Source organism: Miscanthus floridulus, chromosome 15 (genome assembly GCF_019320115.1).
Source record: "Miscanthus floridulus cultivar M001 chromosome 15, ASM1932011v1, whole genome shotgun sequence".
NCBI classification, from domain to species: domain Eukaryota; kingdom Viridiplantae; phylum Streptophyta; class Magnoliopsida; order Poales; family Poaceae; genus Miscanthus; species Miscanthus floridulus.
The window spans coordinates 17710883-17726902 of NC_089594.1; the positions used below are offsets into that span (position 1 = coordinate 17710883).

General features: G+C 44.9%; 2 protein-coding genes across 3 annotated transcripts; one reads left to right on the top strand and one right to left on the bottom strand.

Moving 5' to 3' along the window:
* Positions 1-1125: 1125 nt before the first annotated feature.
* LOC136508566 (probable LRR receptor-like serine/threonine-protein kinase At3g47570) lies at positions 1126-4903 on the top strand. Of its 2 annotated transcripts, XM_066503273.1 has the most exons (3): positions 1126-4208; positions 4317-4349; positions 4444-4633. In XM_066503273.1, exons 1-3 carry the CDS (start codon positions 1217-1219, stop codon positions 4485-4487), a joined length of 3069 nt encoding a protein of 1022 aa, XP_066359370.1. In that variant the 5' UTR covers positions 1126-1216; the 3' UTR covers positions 4488-4633. The 2 variants fall into 2 exon arrangements, with proteins under 2 accessions (XP_066359370.1, XP_066359369.1); XM_066503272.1 differs by having other exon boundaries at positions 4317-4903.
* Positions 4904-10948: 6045 nt separating this feature from the next.
* LOC136507110 (uncharacterized) lies at positions 10949-12034 on the bottom strand. Its single transcript, XM_066501941.1, has 2 exons — positions 11958-12034; positions 10949-11483 (listed from the first exon to the last, which is right to left on the bottom strand). Exons 1-2 carry the CDS (start codon positions 12032-12034, stop codon positions 10949-10951), a joined length of 612 nt encoding a protein of 203 aa, XP_066358038.1.
* Between the last annotated feature and the right edge of the window lie 3986 nt (positions 12035-16020).

The window sequence follows — 16020 nt, forward strand, 5'->3', positions numbered from 1 at the left end:
ATACAATCTTCCATTATCGAAAAATATGCATCATCGATGTAGGCATATATCTACAAAAGTTCCCTAAAACGGTTCAAAAGTATATTTTGGGCTATAGCCGTAGACCGTAGTGGGCAGGTCCATTGCCGTTACGAACCATGTCCAACTTTGACCACTTTGTATGACTGAAATAACCATTAGCCATTCTCCCGTTCCTGAAAATTTTTAGAGGTCGTGCTAACAAGGTGAGAGTGCGCTAGCTCCATAAATACACACACGTTAGCACCACAACTCAAAGTTTATTGTTGTAAAAGAAAACTCAAAGTTTGCACAAGTAGAACGAAACAGCTGTTATAGTTTACTTAAATTTGTAGTACTTTATTCAATCAAGTAGAACGAGTAGCTCCATTCATTTGTTAAAATTTTTCAAACAATTTCGAATGGGAGACATGTCCTCTTATCAAAGTTATAGTGCTTGACAAGATCTATTAAAAGTGTGTAGTTCAAACCTTTTTCATTTCAGATTATTTAATGGTCATAATATTCAATACAAGATTACTAAATCCTGATATGAAAGAATAATAAGATATACTCCCTCGTGCGTGCAAGATTTCCGGCTCCCTTAGCACTTTGCCTAAAGTTCTCGATACTGTTCAGTCCCTATTCACAACACGGTTCAGTAGTGTTTAACACACTGTTTATTTACTGCTAAAAACACTGCTCTGTTCAAAACCATGTTTTCCTGTTTACAGCACTACATATATGCCTGTGCATTAAAGCGCGCGTGTTAGGGCTAGTATCATATACTCACCCACGAGTGAGTGTATAGTTTAGTAGTAGAGACGTATCATGTGAGACTGACATTATCGGTTTAAAATCTTAGAAACCACTCTCTCCTTTTTTTTGTCTTCTTGAAGTGGTGGCCGGTTTGCATGTAAAGAAATATCTTCTCGCAGCAGTGTACATAGTGCAACTGAACATACATGGCCGTAGTGGCGGTAGTGCGCAGGTCTATTGACGTGTTACAAACCATGTCCAAGTTTGACCACTTTGTGTGACTGAAAAATAAGCACTACTCATTCTCCCGTTCCTGGAACTTTTATCGTGCTAACTCCTAAGGTGGGAGTGTGCTAGCTCTGTAATAAATATGCACACACGTTAGCTTCACAAGCACCACAACTCAAAGTTTGCAATCCAAAGTAGAAACACCAGCAGCAGCAGCAACGTCGCCGTGTAGATGGCCACCATCCCTGGTTTCCCTGTGCTTGTGGTCACCATCTTGCTTGCATTTGCATGCACATCCTGCTTCCTCTCATTCTCAACTGCATCTTCTTCAGCTCCTGCTACACTTCACAGCACGACATCCGATGATACTGATCTCCAGGCCCTGCTTTGCCTCAAGCTCCACCTCTCCGACTCCGACACCGCCGGAGCCATGGCTTCATGGAGCAATGACTCGTCAGTGCAGTACTGCAGCTGGCCTGGTGTCACCTGCGGCAAGAGGCACGCATCTCGTGTCACCATCCTGGATTTCGATTCGGCCAACCTCAGTGGCCAGATACCGCCATGTGTTGGCAGCCTCACTTTCCTTAGGGCTATCCACCTTCCAAACAACCAGCTGAACGGGCACATCCCGCCAGAGCTCGGCAGCCTGAATCGCCTCTTCTATTTGAACCTCAGCTACAACCATCTCATGGGCATGATACCAAGCACTCTATCCTCCTCCCGCCTCCAGTTCATCGATCTTTCAACCAATCTCCTTGAAGGTGAGATCCCCTCAAGTCTGGTGAGCAATAAAACTTCACAACTGCAGGAGATCATCCTGAGCAACAACAAGCTACATGGCAGAATCCCAGATGGGCTGGGTACACTCTCCAGCCTTTCAGCTCTACTTGTCGCCAACAACACGCTGACAGGAGGCATCCCAGCTTTCCTTGCAAACAGTTCATCGCTTGAATTCCTAGATCTAACAAACAACCATCTCAGTGGGGAGATTCCTTCCGCTCTTTTTAACAGCTCATCGATTGAAGTCCTAGGCCTTGGAGGCAATACCTTTGTTGGGTCTGTGCCACCACTAGTGCATATCTTGTCACCACTAGATACCCTGATCCTATCCAATAACAATCTCTCAGGTAGCATACCTTCCTCTCTAGGAAATTTTTCAAATCTTACTTGTCTCTTGCTTTCACAAAACAACTTCCAAGGAGCCATTCCATCGAGTTTAGGCATGATTCCAAGCCTTGAACAATTGGACCTGACTTTCAACAACCTGTCAGGGACTGTTCCAGCCTCTCTTTACCACAAAACAACACTTACATACCTCGCCGTCGGCACCAACAGACTCAGTGGCCAAATTCCATATGACATAGGTTTTACCCTTCCAAACATCCAAACACTAATTCTGCAAGGAAATCATTTCCAAGGTCAGATCCCTGCTTCACTAGGCAATGCAACAAATATTCAGGTGTTGGACCTCCATGACAATTCATTCCAAGGTACTATTCCTTCTTTTGGGAACCTGTCCAGCTTAACTGAACTGAATCTTGGGATGAATCAGCTAGAAGCCGGAGACTGGTCATTCTTGTCCTCATTGGCAAATTGCAGCCAGTTGGTTCTATTAAACCTAGACAGGAACATCCTTAAAGGAGAATTACCTGTTTCCACTGGGAACCTTCCAAGAAGTTTACAAGTATTATTGTTAACAGAAAATCAGATATCTGGAACCATACCACCAGAGATAGAGCACCTTACAAACCTTACCATTCTATACATGGAAAATAATTTACTTGCTGGAAACCTCCCTGACTCCATTGGAAACCTTCCAAACTTGTTTGTCCTTAGCTTATCCCAAAACAAACTTTCTGGACAGGTTCCATCATCCATTGGTAACCTCAACAAACTGAGTGACCTCTATTTACAAGAAAATAATTTCAGTGGCTTGATCCCAAGAGCTTTAGGATACTGTAAAAATCTGGAAACTCTTAACCTCTCCTGTAATGGCTTCACTGGTAGCATACCGAAGGAGCTCTTCACCCTTTCCATGCTTTCGGAAGGTCTGGACTTGTCTCACAATGAACTATCTGGAGAAATACCATTGGAGATTGGCGGCTTGATAAACCTCGACGTGCTGAATATTTCCAATAACCAACTGAGTGGAACAATCCCCTCCGCTCTAGGATCCTGCGTGCACTTGGGGTCCCTCCACATGGAAGGGAACCTTCTACATGGGAAAATCCCTGAATCTTTCATTAGTTTGAGAGGCATCAGTGAGATGGATCTTTCTCGAAATTACTTGTCTGGTGAAGTTCCTGAGTTCTTTGAGCTTTTCAGCTCTATGATGCTTCTCAATTTGTCGTTCAACAACCTCGAAGGACCGGTACCGACTGGTGGGATATTTCAGAAAATAGGAGAGGTTGTGTTCATTGAAGGTAACAAGTTGTGTGCCAGCAGTATCCACTTGCCACAGCTTCCACTTTGCAGTGAAGTGAGATCAAAAAAGAGAAAAGCCTACGGTATTCTGAAGATAGCAGGATTTACTGCTCTTTCCTTGGCCATCTTCTCGTGCTTTGTCGTCGTTCTCTCGAAGAAGAGAAAGAAAGTTAAACAAGAATCTCATCCACCTTGCAAGGAGTTGAGGAAGTTCTCATATGCTGATTTAGTCATGGCAACAAATGATTTCTCATTGGCCAACTTGATTGGTTCTGGAAAATCTGCATCAGTCTACAAAGGTAGACCAGGGCTCGAAGAAGATATAGTTGCTATCAAGGTTTTCAAACTCGATCAACTTGGCGCACCAAAGAGCTTCGTTGCTGAGTGTGAAGCGCTGAGGAACACTCGTCATCGCAATCTTGTAAGGGTGATTACTGCATGCTCAACATTTGATCCATCAGGACATCCATTCAAAGCTCTTATTCTTGAATATATGCTTAATGGAAGCCTAGAGAGCTGGCTCTATCCTAATTTGAACAGGTATGGGTTGAGAAGCCCATTGAGTTTGAGCACCAGAATAACAATAGCAATGGATGTAGCTTCCGCTTTGGATTATCTACACAACCATTGTGTGCCCCCTATGATCCATTGTGACTTAAAGCCCAGCAATGTCCTTCTTGATGATGTCATGTGTGCACGCCTTGCTGACTTCGGGTTAGCTAAATTTCTTCAAAGCTATAGTCATCAAAGTTCGACAAGCTTATTGGGACCAAGAGGATCAATTGGATACATTGCACCAGGTGAAAACTTATCCTTCAAAAACTTTCCACTATTCAATAATGCTTTTTAAGTTTTTCCAATATTAAGAAATAAAATTGTTTGATCAGTTACACACACATTAATTACAGAGTACGGCTTGGGAAGCAAACTCTCAGCAGAAGGTGATGTCTACAGCTATGGAATTATTATCTTAGAACTGCTGACAGGGAAGTGTCCAACAGATGAGATGTTTACAAATGGTTTGAACCTTCACAGATTTGTGGAGAATGCGTTTCCTCAAAAGATTGGTGAGATTCTAGATCCTTGTATCGTTCAAGGTTTTGAAGATGATGGTGATGTGTACAACAATTTGGAGCAAGGAAATAATGCAACAGCTGGAGTGGAAAGCTGCATCCTGCATCTTGTTAAACTCGGTCTCTCATGCTCTGTGGAGACACCAAAGGAAAGACCATCAACGCATGATGTTTATACTGAGGTTATCACAATCAAAGAAACATTTGCTGCGCTACGTGGATGAGTGAAAGGATTGTGGTTTCAACTGTTCACAAATTAGTGTTGCATGATGGCCATTGTCTAATTTTCTTTTGAAAGGTCTTTTACTCTAAGATGAGCAGCATTTAAAAATAGTTTTGAATTTTCATTAAAATATAAATTATGTATTTGAATTCGATTGTTAATACCTTTGCCATGATAATATATATTTCCCTAGAACTCAAATCCCTCACAAAAGAAACTTATTTCCATGTACAATTTTTCCTATGTACACAATTCTGCGGGAAAGTACCTTTTTATATATGCAGGACCAACATCTACCATGTCAGCAACTTTTCTAGGGAGGTAGTTCCTAGGTAAATAATGGTTCCCTACTGTTTCTTAGTAGTAAAACTATTAGTAAACGAGACAAGTTGATTGGAGGTGAGAATTGAACCCCTGAACCTTTAGAAGGGTTATCTTAATACTCTGCCACCATGGTTACAAGAAAGATAACGAGCGGATCGCCTAGCGACTTGCTCGAAAGCTGCCGCCATCGCCCCTACTTCCACCACCGCTAATCTCCATTCCCCCTCCGGCATCTCGCCGGAGGATGGAGGGAGTGGGGATCCATCGTTTTATTAAGTTTTCGAGTAGATTGAGTCTATTAGGGTTAGGGTCTCTCCATGTGTAGCACCCGGTTTTGAAGAACAAAATCAGATACACACTATATGTGAGCTCAGGAAGTAAAATCTCACATATAGCTACAAATAAGGGTAATATCAATAGACAATGCTCAATATATAACATACTTAGTATAAAGGATATAACCTTAAACAGCAAACAGTGGAAAGACAACTCCGATCTTCAGGTGAAGACTCTAATTCCACAGGGACAACTGACTGGTTGACCACAAGCCTAATTCCTCCAAACTCTAGCAATCTGGTACCCATCCGGGATTTTTATCCAAATAATTAAAAAATAAAGCAAGCCTAAGTACATGTCGTACTCAACTAATATAACATGGGGTTCATGAGGCTCAAAAGGCTGACACTGGTTCAACTGCGATTAGCTTTTAATTGTCACAATTTTAGCAAAGGAGTAGCAACAAGTTTATCACAAGCCCATATAAACACATGATCATGTAAACATGAATAATGAATAGCATAAACAATAATCACTAGTGAGCATCTTTATCATCAGTATCATCAGTGTTCATCATCTATTCCGTAAGGATTTCAAGGCCGCTCATGACCATGAGCACGGCTGTTATAACAGTTTTACACTCGGCAGATGTTGTACACTTTCACTGTGCGTCGTGATTTACCCTTTCACCTGAGGTGATCAGCCTCTTGACCCACTACCTAGGAAGGTCGGTAGGGTTCACTATGAAGCCTTTCAAAGGTTCGTCTAACAAGGTAGGGCCGCTAAGGTTTCCCCATCAATAAGCGTGAACCCCCCTCAAAGGAGTGACTAATAAAATACCAAGAAACCAAAGTGCACTTTTGCAAGTCATAAAACCTTAATTACTTGAATCCAACAATGATGTAATATGCTCAAAACCAACTTTGTGAAGATGTTCCTTTGATTCTTATGATCCTCATAGATGTCACTTATCATGCCCAAGTAGATAGTACCTCATGCTCCACAATGGATAACTCCAGATCATACGTTAGATGTTCTATCTCATGTTTTCTTGCATATGCCTCTACTTTTTTTTTCTTGCATAAGGACACATCCCACACCTTGATAGGGTGCATCCTAGTGGATATAAAGCTCTTGTCCTAATCTAACAAAGCTAATACATAGGTTTTACTCCAACCTCTCTTTTTTTTACTCCTTCAAACACTTACCTGAGGTTTCTTGATCCAAACTAACCTAAAAGCTTCTCCGGTAGCTCTACCAATATCTTGATGATCTTGGATAAACCTCCCTTAAACCTCATTGAAAACTCTAAGTTCTCTCTTACATTCTCGAGTGGATTCCAATCACATCATTAACTTTCTTCAATCCCAAACCTTCTTGTCATGCTTAGTATATCATTGGTATTTCCTGAGACTCCATAGAACCATCTATAGTTATTAAATATCTCATTCCTATGTCATCAACACCTACTTGTCCTAGGTATGTTGAAGATTGGACTCCTAGCTGAGGATAGCTCAAGTTGCAGGGCCATATTGATGAATGCATCAATTCCTCATAGATGATCCAATAACTTATCAACCGAGCAAATGATACTTACTTTGGATGATGAAGCCCTTAAGTGATATACATCCTCTAGGTAACACCTTTCTTATCAGATTAACCGATTCTTCCAAGTGAGAGCTAGAGACCATAACTGAACTTCTTATGGCACCTTGAGTATTTGGACCCTTCTTAGTTGGATAGTTTGCATAGGCGTGATCATCTATCTTATTGATCCCCTCTAAAGGTTTAAATCCTAGGACCTGCGGGTTATGGGCCCACCACGCTTCCGCTGCGCAAACTAGAACGTATGATACTTCATCTTGCAAATCCTTCAACTTGGCTACCCCCCTTAAGAAAAGATAAAATAGGAGACACCAAAGTATAGCTTGCACCTCCTTCCAGATGAGTTAACTAGTATCAGGACGTTCTGACATCCCAATGATACTCTCGTGTAGGGCAAGAACAAGAAACCTGGAATTCCTCACGAGCAGAAAAATAACAACGTAGTAAAACAACTGTAACTCTCATTCAGTTAATCCAATGAAGTTGTAGCTTATACTGTTGGAAAGATTATCAAATTCTCCACAACTTCCTTATAGAACACTTTTCCAAATTCTGCAGTTCAGGCAGTCGAAAACAGTGCATAACAGAAACTACTCCAGATTTTAGACAGCGCGGTTGCATCGTCTTGTGATTTTCATAACTCCATAACCAAAACATATATGAGGACGGTTCTTATGGTCACAGAAAGATATTGAAGTCTACTATTGTCTAGAATTTTTCTCATGATTTTTGGTCCTCCAAGAATAGATATATAAGCCGATAAAGACATGTTGATCCGAAAGACAAGATAGAGGAAATAGGAGAAACTAAAACCCTACTATTTATTTCATTAATCCTTATACCTTAGGCCTATAAACTAAATAAAATTGTGGGAACACCCAACAACATCATTGCAATCATTACAAAGATTCAAAATAAGCAGAAATATAATGACAATTTAACAAAGCACTAAAGGTGCACAATTCAATCATTGACTCAACTTGTGATACTATTGTCCTCATTGTACTAGGGGTAACAATCCTAAGACTCATCTTCAGAATACGCAAGAATGTGGTGAGGACTAGTTCTAAAATCATATCAAACGAAGGAGTGGAGATGAGAACAAGGACTTTAAAATAAGCACCAAGGTAGAGATAAATAGCAAGTGTAGAGATATAGTAGAGAAGAAAATATCAAGGTTCATAGAGCAAGGGTTTTTGTAGTAACTTCTAAATATTAGAACGACCAGTTTCTACTAGGCTTGTGTTCTACAGTCAGCATTGCTCTGAAACCACTTTATAGCAACCGGTTTTCAAGAACAAAACCAGATACACACCATATGTGAGCCCAGGAAGTTAAATCTCACATATAGCTACAAATAAGGGTAATATCAATAGACAATGCTCAATATATAGCGTACTTAGTATAAAGGATATAACCTTAAACAGCAAACAGCGGAAAGACAACTTCGATCTTTGGGTGAAGACTCCAATTCCACAGGGACAACTGACTGGTTGACCACAAGCCTAATTCCTCCAAACTCTAGCAATCTGGAACCCATATAGGATTTTTATCCAAATAATTGAAAAATAAAGCAAGCGTAAGTACATGTCGTACTCAACAAATATAACATGGAGTTCATCAGGCTCAAAAGGCTGACACTGGTTCAACTGCGATTAGCTTTTAATTGTCACAATTTTAGCATAGGAGTAGCAACAAGTTTATCACAAGCCCATATAAACATATGATCAGGTAAACATGAATAATGAATAGCATAAATAGTAATCATTAGTGAGCATCTTTATCATCAGTATCATCAGTGTTCATCATCTAGTTTGTAAGGGTTCCAAGGTCGCTCATGACCATGAGCACGGCTGTTATAACAGTTTTACACTCTGTAGAGGTTGTACACTTTCACTGTGAGTCATGATTTACCCTTTCGCCCGAGGTGATCAGCCTCTTGACCCACTACCTAGGAAGGTCGGTAGGGTTCACTATAAAGCCTTTCAAAGGTTCGTCTAACAAGTTAGGGCCACTAAGGTTTCCCCATCAATAAGCATGAACCCCCCTCCAAGGAGTGACTAACAAAATACCAAGAAACCAAAGTGCATCCTCTTGGCAGGCCGAGATCATACTTGTTGGAGCCCCTCTTGCGCCATAAAGGTAACCACTAACAAGCTAGAAAAGGTCCTCATACTGATCTAAAGCCAGAGCCAGGTAGCCCTCACAGTTGAACTATAAGTCCTGGATGTTCGCTTACAGATAAGTCCTTAGGGAGAGGAATCTAGAGCACCATAAAATAGCCCAATGCTCAAGCCCCCTGATTCCATGTTGCTAAAAACATCTTTTTGTGTTTATTGCATATACCATTAGTCAAGTTACAAGATCATGGTTTTGGTTGAGCACTAGCATCATACTACCCAATGCATAAACCCATAGGTATCAAGGTACAAGTATAAAAGACTATGATATCCTTAGTGGTAGTCAAGGTAGACACATGCAGCATGAATTAAATGATTAAAGATGTATAGGACAATAAGGAAGATCCAATGCTATACTTGCCTTAGACTTAGATCCTTCTTCTAGTCCAAACCTTCAATGGAACTCCTTCTTGATCAGCACGTAAAGCTCACCGACTGGACATGATCATAAAGCACCACACAAGCATCCATGCAATCATACACGAAGCAAACAATAGATCTAAATTAGAATAGTACACCAAACATAAAATCAAGATGAAAAGTTTGTAAAATGAATCTCTTGAATTTCAAAAGTTGAAAATATATTTAACAGTAGCTTGAACATGTAGATTACGTAATTACGAATCTAATGGAGCTTGAACGGGTCAAATCGGAGTTAAAACGGAGATTTTATGGCTAAAACAAGATCAGTGGCATTTTTGTAAATAAATAGAACTCAATTTTGATTTAAAATAAATAAAATCAGATTTTGAATTCAGGCCAGGGACTGTGGGTATTATTTCATAAAAAGGCAGGGGGTCTTTAGCAAAACTGTAGGGACGACGGGTTCTATATCAAAAATCCGAGGGGCTCTTATGCAATTAAGCCACACGAAGGGTTACTGGCTAATCTAGGGCTTTGGATCTGAAACGGACGGCTAAAATTAGAAGGAGGAAGGGAGAGGGGAAACTGCCGGCCGGAATAGTGACCTCGGCGGCGGTTCCATGGCCGAGCCCTCGTCGGAGTTCACCAAAACGGCGATTTCGGGCTCGGTTGCTTCATCGGATGGCATGGGGAGATAGATCTCGAGCTCACAAACTCGATGGGGATACCGGTTGAAGCAGAAGATGAAAGAATACGGTGGTGAGCTCGATTTGGCATCCGGTGTTGGTTCAGCGACAGCGTGTTGGTTCACTGATCACATGTGGAGATGTCTGGGTTTTTGGCATCCGACGTCACAATTTGCTCGAAACCTTTACAATTTTTTACCACAGCCTCCACATGTGATAACACGACGCCTCGACAAGTTTCATGATTTTCGGACTTCGTTTGCATTTTATATAATTTAAAATCACATTTCCGGCAAGTACCTCGACATGTTACGTCAACGAGATACTCGAGATTTCACGTGACTTCCTGGATACGGCCTAAACATACCCTAAATATCATGAGTATCAATTTTTGGATGACCAAAGTCCATTATTCCATGTACTTGCAGTTCAAATTTGAAATATCCCAAACAATTAGACGAAACGAAATAAACTAATGAAATATATCAAAAAAGTCAAAATTGCCCCAAACTTTAAAATAGAGTTTGAAATACTATCACAAGGCCACAGAAAAAAATTTGGGCCTAAAATCAAAAAAAAAATTGCCGAGTGCCATGGGGGGCACTCGGCAAAGTGGGCTTTGCCGAGTGCCGGCCCAGGGGGCACTTGGCAAAGCTGATTTTCAAAAATAAAAAAAAAATTTGCCGAGTGCCTGACGCTGGCACTCGGCAAAATAAGTTTAAAAAAAAATTTGCCAAGTGCTCAAGGCTTACAATCGGCAAAAATTTTTTTAAAAAAATAAAACCGCCGGCCCAAAATCCCCCCCCACCCCTAGTACCCTAGCCGCCTGCTCTGCTCTGTCCCGACGCCCGCCGCGCCTCCCCTGCCGGCCAGCGCCGCCAGTGCCGCTCCGTCGCGCCGGCGAGCCCCCGCCACCGCGCGCCCCCCACCCCCGAGCACCCCCCAGCCTGGCTGCGTGGCTCCCCGGCGCGCCCACGCCGGCGAGACCCCACCCCCGAGCACCCCCAGCCCCGCCGCGCGACTCCTCGGCGTGCCCACGGTGGTGAGACCCCGCCACCGCGCTCCCCCGCCCCCGCCCCCCGAGGACCCCCCAGCCCCGCCGCGCCTCCCGGCCGCGCGGCTCCCCGGCGCGCCCACGCCGGCGAGCCCCCGCCACAGCGCGCCCCCGCCCCCGAGCACCCCCCAGCCCGCCCACGCGGCTCCCCGGCGCGCCCACGCCGGCGAGCCCCCGCCACCGCGCGCCCCCACCCCCGAGCACCCCCCAGCCCGGCCGCGCCGCCGCCGGCGCGCGCGGCTGTCCTCCCCTGCACGCGCCGGCCCCGTGCACCCCTGCTCTTGCTGCTGGCTTGGAAGGAGGAGGAAGCAGCAGTAAGGAGAAGAAGGAAGAAGAAGGAAGAAAAAGAGGAGAAAGAAAGAAAAGGAAAAGGAAGAAGAAGAAGGAAAAAGAGAAGAAAAAGGAAGAAGGAGGAGGAGGAGAGGAAGGAGGAGGAGAAGGGGAGAGGGGGAGGAAGCCGAGGTAGAGGGGAGGAGGAGGTGCCTCGGCCGTCTTCTCTGCGTGCCCGTCCCGCCGATGCCCCTACCGTCACTGAACCGCCTACGAGCGTGGGCAAGGTATATCCACCCTTTCTCCGTTTGTCGGCCTTCGTGCCGTTGTGATGTCGGCCTTCGTGCCGCTGTTCTTATCGGCCTTCGTGCCGTTTGTGATTGTCGGCCTTCATGCCGTTGTTTTTTGCAGGTTTTGGAAACCTCCCCGTGCAAGGGAGGTGCTGCCGAAATTTTGAACTTATAGTGTCGTGTTTCTTCTTTTGCAGAGTAGGACCTGTTGGAAGTGACCCGGAGGTCCCCGATCGTTTTAGTCGGCGTCGCGGGTCTGCCTGCACTGCGTCGACTCGCCATTGCCTCGCTAGCCTGACTTCACCGACACCCTAGGTATAAATCATCTCTTTTTCCGCTTGTCTGTCGTCGTAGATCGGTGTAGCCTAGTTAGGCGTCTCCCGTCCGAAAGAGATATCTTTGGAGGTATGCAGATCTTTGCATATCTGCGAGCATTTCTGTTTTGGATTGTCCACGTTTTTTGGACAGCCCGCGGATGCGTAGATGGGTTAGTTTCCATGATCCGCTCCGGTCCGAGACGGTGTTTCGGCATCACCCCCTGTTGTTCTCCGGATACACACTCTCCCTTGCAGGACGTGTATCGGGAGAACAGCAGGGAGGTGCTGCCGAAATTCCGTCTCCGATAGGAGCGGAGCATGGAAACTAACCTCATCTACGGATCCACGGGTGGGATTAGGACCTATCCTCACCTATTAGAGAGTAGGGACACTGCGTAGATGCAATTGATGGTGACTCATATGTGCTGATACATCTGTTAAAGGATGGAGGACCGTGAGTGGATGTACACGCTCCGAAGAGACGAGCACGATTACGACTTGCTATTTATAGTCAAGGTCGAAGAATTCTTACAGCATGCATTTGGTGAGAGTGCCGGAGGCCATTCTCTAGTGGTTTGTCCGTGCAGCGGTTGTGACAACAAAAGAAGGAAAGATAGGTTAACCATGGGTAAACATATTGTGAAGTTTGGATTTACTCCGGGCTACCACCGGTGGATCCACCATGGTGAAGTCGATTGTATCAGGGAGGAGGTGGTGAGACCACGGCTCGAGGCTTTTCGATGATGATGCCGGGGTAGCAGACATGCTGGATGACACGCACCAAGCTCAGTTCACTGAAGGACATGACAAGGAGGAGATGGAGGCTGCCGCAGATGCCTTCTACCTGATGTTGGACTCGGCACAGAGACCCCTTCATGATCATACTAATGTTTCTCAGCTGGACGCCATTGGTCGCGTAATGGAGTTGAAGGCCGAGTTAAACCTAAGTCGAGAAGGCTTCGACAAGATGGTGGCCATGTGGAGCGATATGCTACCAAAGACACACATTATGCCAAAGAACTTGTACGAGTCAGAGAAGCTCCTTCTTGCACTTAAGATGCCGTATGACAAGATACATGTGTGTCCGAAGGGGTATGTCCTATTTAGGAAAGAACACGCGGATGCAAAGTACTGCCCGAAGTGTAAATCCTCTAGGTACATGGAGGTAGACTCAGGCGATGGCCAGAAGAGGCAGCTTAAGATCCCCATGAGAGTCCTACGACACCTTTCGTTCCTGCCGAGGCTCCAATGGCTATTCATGACCGAGGAATCCACAAAACAGATGACATGGCACAAAAACGGCACACGATACAATCCTGAGAAGATGGTACATCCATCCGATGCTGATGCATGGAAGTACTTCAATTCGCGGCATCCTCTCAAAGCAGAGGAGGCTCGTAATGTACGTGTCACGCTGGCAACAGATGGGTTCAATCCATATGGCATGATGGCTGCACCATACACATGTTGGCCCATGTTCGTCATCCCCCTGAATCTCCCCCCCCGGCATCTCCTTTCAACAGCATACCGTGTTCCTGTCGTTGATAATCCCTGGACACCCAGGGAGTAATATGGGTATATTCATGGAGCCTATGATAGATGAGTTGATCGATGCTTGGGTTAAAGGGGTGTGGACATACGACCGAGCTACGAAGACTAGCTTCAAAATGCACGTCTGGTACCACTACTCCCTGCACGACTTCCTGGCGTACGGGTTAATGTGCGCCTGGTGTGTTCAGGGGAAGTTCCCATGCCCAATATGCAAGGAAGCTGTGAGGTTCATATGGTTGAAGAAGGGTGGCAAGTATTCGTCGTTCGACAAACATCGTCAATTCCTCCCTCTTGACCATCCATTCAGAGAAGACGTCAAGAGCTTTACGAAAGGTGTCAAAGCGATGGACCCTAGACCGCACTAGAGGACTGGGGCAGAGGTTCATGCTCAGATAGATGCTCTCATGCCCAACGAAGATGGTGGTTTCATGGGATATGGTGAGCAACATATGTGGACTCATAAGTCTGGCTTGACGAGGCTCCCTTATTTCGATGACCTCCTACTACCCCATAACATTGATGTCATGCACACTGAAAAGAATATCGCTGAGTCACTTTGGGCAGCGCTCATGGACACTGACAAGTCTAAGGACAACCCTAAGGCTAGAGTGGACCTGGCGACGTGGTGCGATAGGCCAAACCTAGAGATGCGGCCTCCTGCAATAGGAAAGCAGTGGAGAAGGCCTAGGGCCCCCTATGTCTTGAAAATCGATCAAAGGAGGGAAGTACTTTGATGGATCAAGAATTTAATGTACCCTGATGGGTATGCAGCGAATCTGAGCAGGGGAGTGAACTTAGAGACTCTGCGAGTCAACGGGATGAAGAGTCGTGACTACCACATATGGATTGAGCGCATACTTCCATCGATGGTTTGAGGCTATGTCCCTGAGCATGTCTAGCTAGTGCTGGCAAAGTTGAGCTACTTCTTTCGCCAGCTTTGTGCCAAGGAGCTATCTTCGACCATCATTACAGAATTGGAAACTATGACACCTGAGTTGGTCTGTGAGCTTGAGAAGATCTTTCCACCCGGCTTCTTCTTTGCCGATGCAGCATCTAATTGTGCACCTCCCGACCGAGGCACGGTTGGGGGGCCCGTGCAGGCCCATTGGTGCTATCCAATCGAGCGATGTCTAAAGACTCTTCGCAAGAAATGTACAAATAAAGCCAGAATTGAGGCTTCCATTGCAGAGGCAAGCATTCGGGAGGAGGTTGCAAACTTCACGACATCCTACTACAAGCCAAACCTTCCTAGCAAGTATAATCCACCCCCTCGTTACAATGCTAGCGAAGTTGAATCGACCCTCAGCCTTTTCAAATGCCAACTAGGCAGCGCAAGTGGATCGACCCCCAAGAGATTGGATCCAGAAGAGTGGCGCAGAATCACGCTATATGTGTTCACCAACCTTGTCGAGGTTGCGCCATTCATTAAGTAAGTTCTCAACGAACTTGTTTCAATACGACGTCACTATTCTGTATCGAACCCCATTGATTCTCTTTGGTACAGGGAATTTGTTCGTCAAGAGTGGCATCAATCAAGGGATCCTACCTCGCACGAACATGATACCCTTCTTTCAGAGGGTGCGGGAGCTGGGAGTCCTGATTTCATTTTTTTGGTTCAAACAAAAGGTCGTACGTTCGTCGATATTCCTTAGTAGCTTGTATGTTCCAATAGTATAACGATGTATCATGCTTGAGCTTGCAGGCGCAAACCAATGCGTCCATGAGTGACGAGTTGAGACAGGTTGCAAACGGCTTCAAGTTAAGGGTGAAGTCATATACCGGTTATGATGTGAACGGATATCGCTTCCACATGTCAAGACACGAGCAGACTCGGCCCGGTCGGAAAACCACCAACAGCCAAGTTTTTACGTCGGGCACTAATGGCGTCGAATACTACGGAATAATTGAGGAGATCTATGAACTTGAATATGAGGGCCGGGTACCTCTTACTCCTGTCATATTCAAGTGCCACTGGTTTGATCCTGCACGAACAAGACGGCCCCCTCATCTTGGGCTAGTCGAGATTAGGCATGATTCCGTCTATAAAGGAAAAGACGTCTATATTGTGGCTCAACAGGCGGTGCAGGTGTATCATACGCCATACGCGTGCCAAGACAAAGACCATCTTAAGGGTTGGTCTATTGTGCACCAGGTATCTTCGCACGGTAAACTACCTGTTCCAAACGATGAAGATTACACCTTCGACACAAACACATATGATGGAGAGTTCTATCAAGCAGATGAGCTACAAGGGAGCTTTGAGATAGTCTTACCCGGTGTGACGACCGCCATGGAAGTAGACAATGAAACGGTTGATGACGAGGACCCTGGAGATGTAGTGCTAAATCCGAAGGACATTCAAATGCTTGAGCGATTCCATTTAGGCAAAGACAATGAAGA

Bases quoted from the DNA above. Each gene is read 5' to 3' on its own strand.
- LOC136508566 (XM_066503272.1), top strand. From the start codon at position 1,217: ATGGCCACCATCCCTGGTTTCCCTGTGCTTGTGGTCACCATCTTGCTT. The intron at 4,209-4,316 runs GTGAAAACTTAT...CATTAATTACAG, and splicing joins AATTGGATACATTGCACCAG to AGTACGGCTTGGGAAGCAAA.
- LOC136507110 (XM_066501941.1), bottom strand. From the start codon at position 12,034: ATGGCGAGTCGACGCAGTGCAGGCAGACCCGCGACGCCGACTAAAACG. The intron at 11,484-11,957 runs GTCCTACTCTGC...CCTCCTTCCAAG, and splicing joins CTCCGGGTCACTTCCAACAG to CCAGCAGCAAGAGCAGGGGT.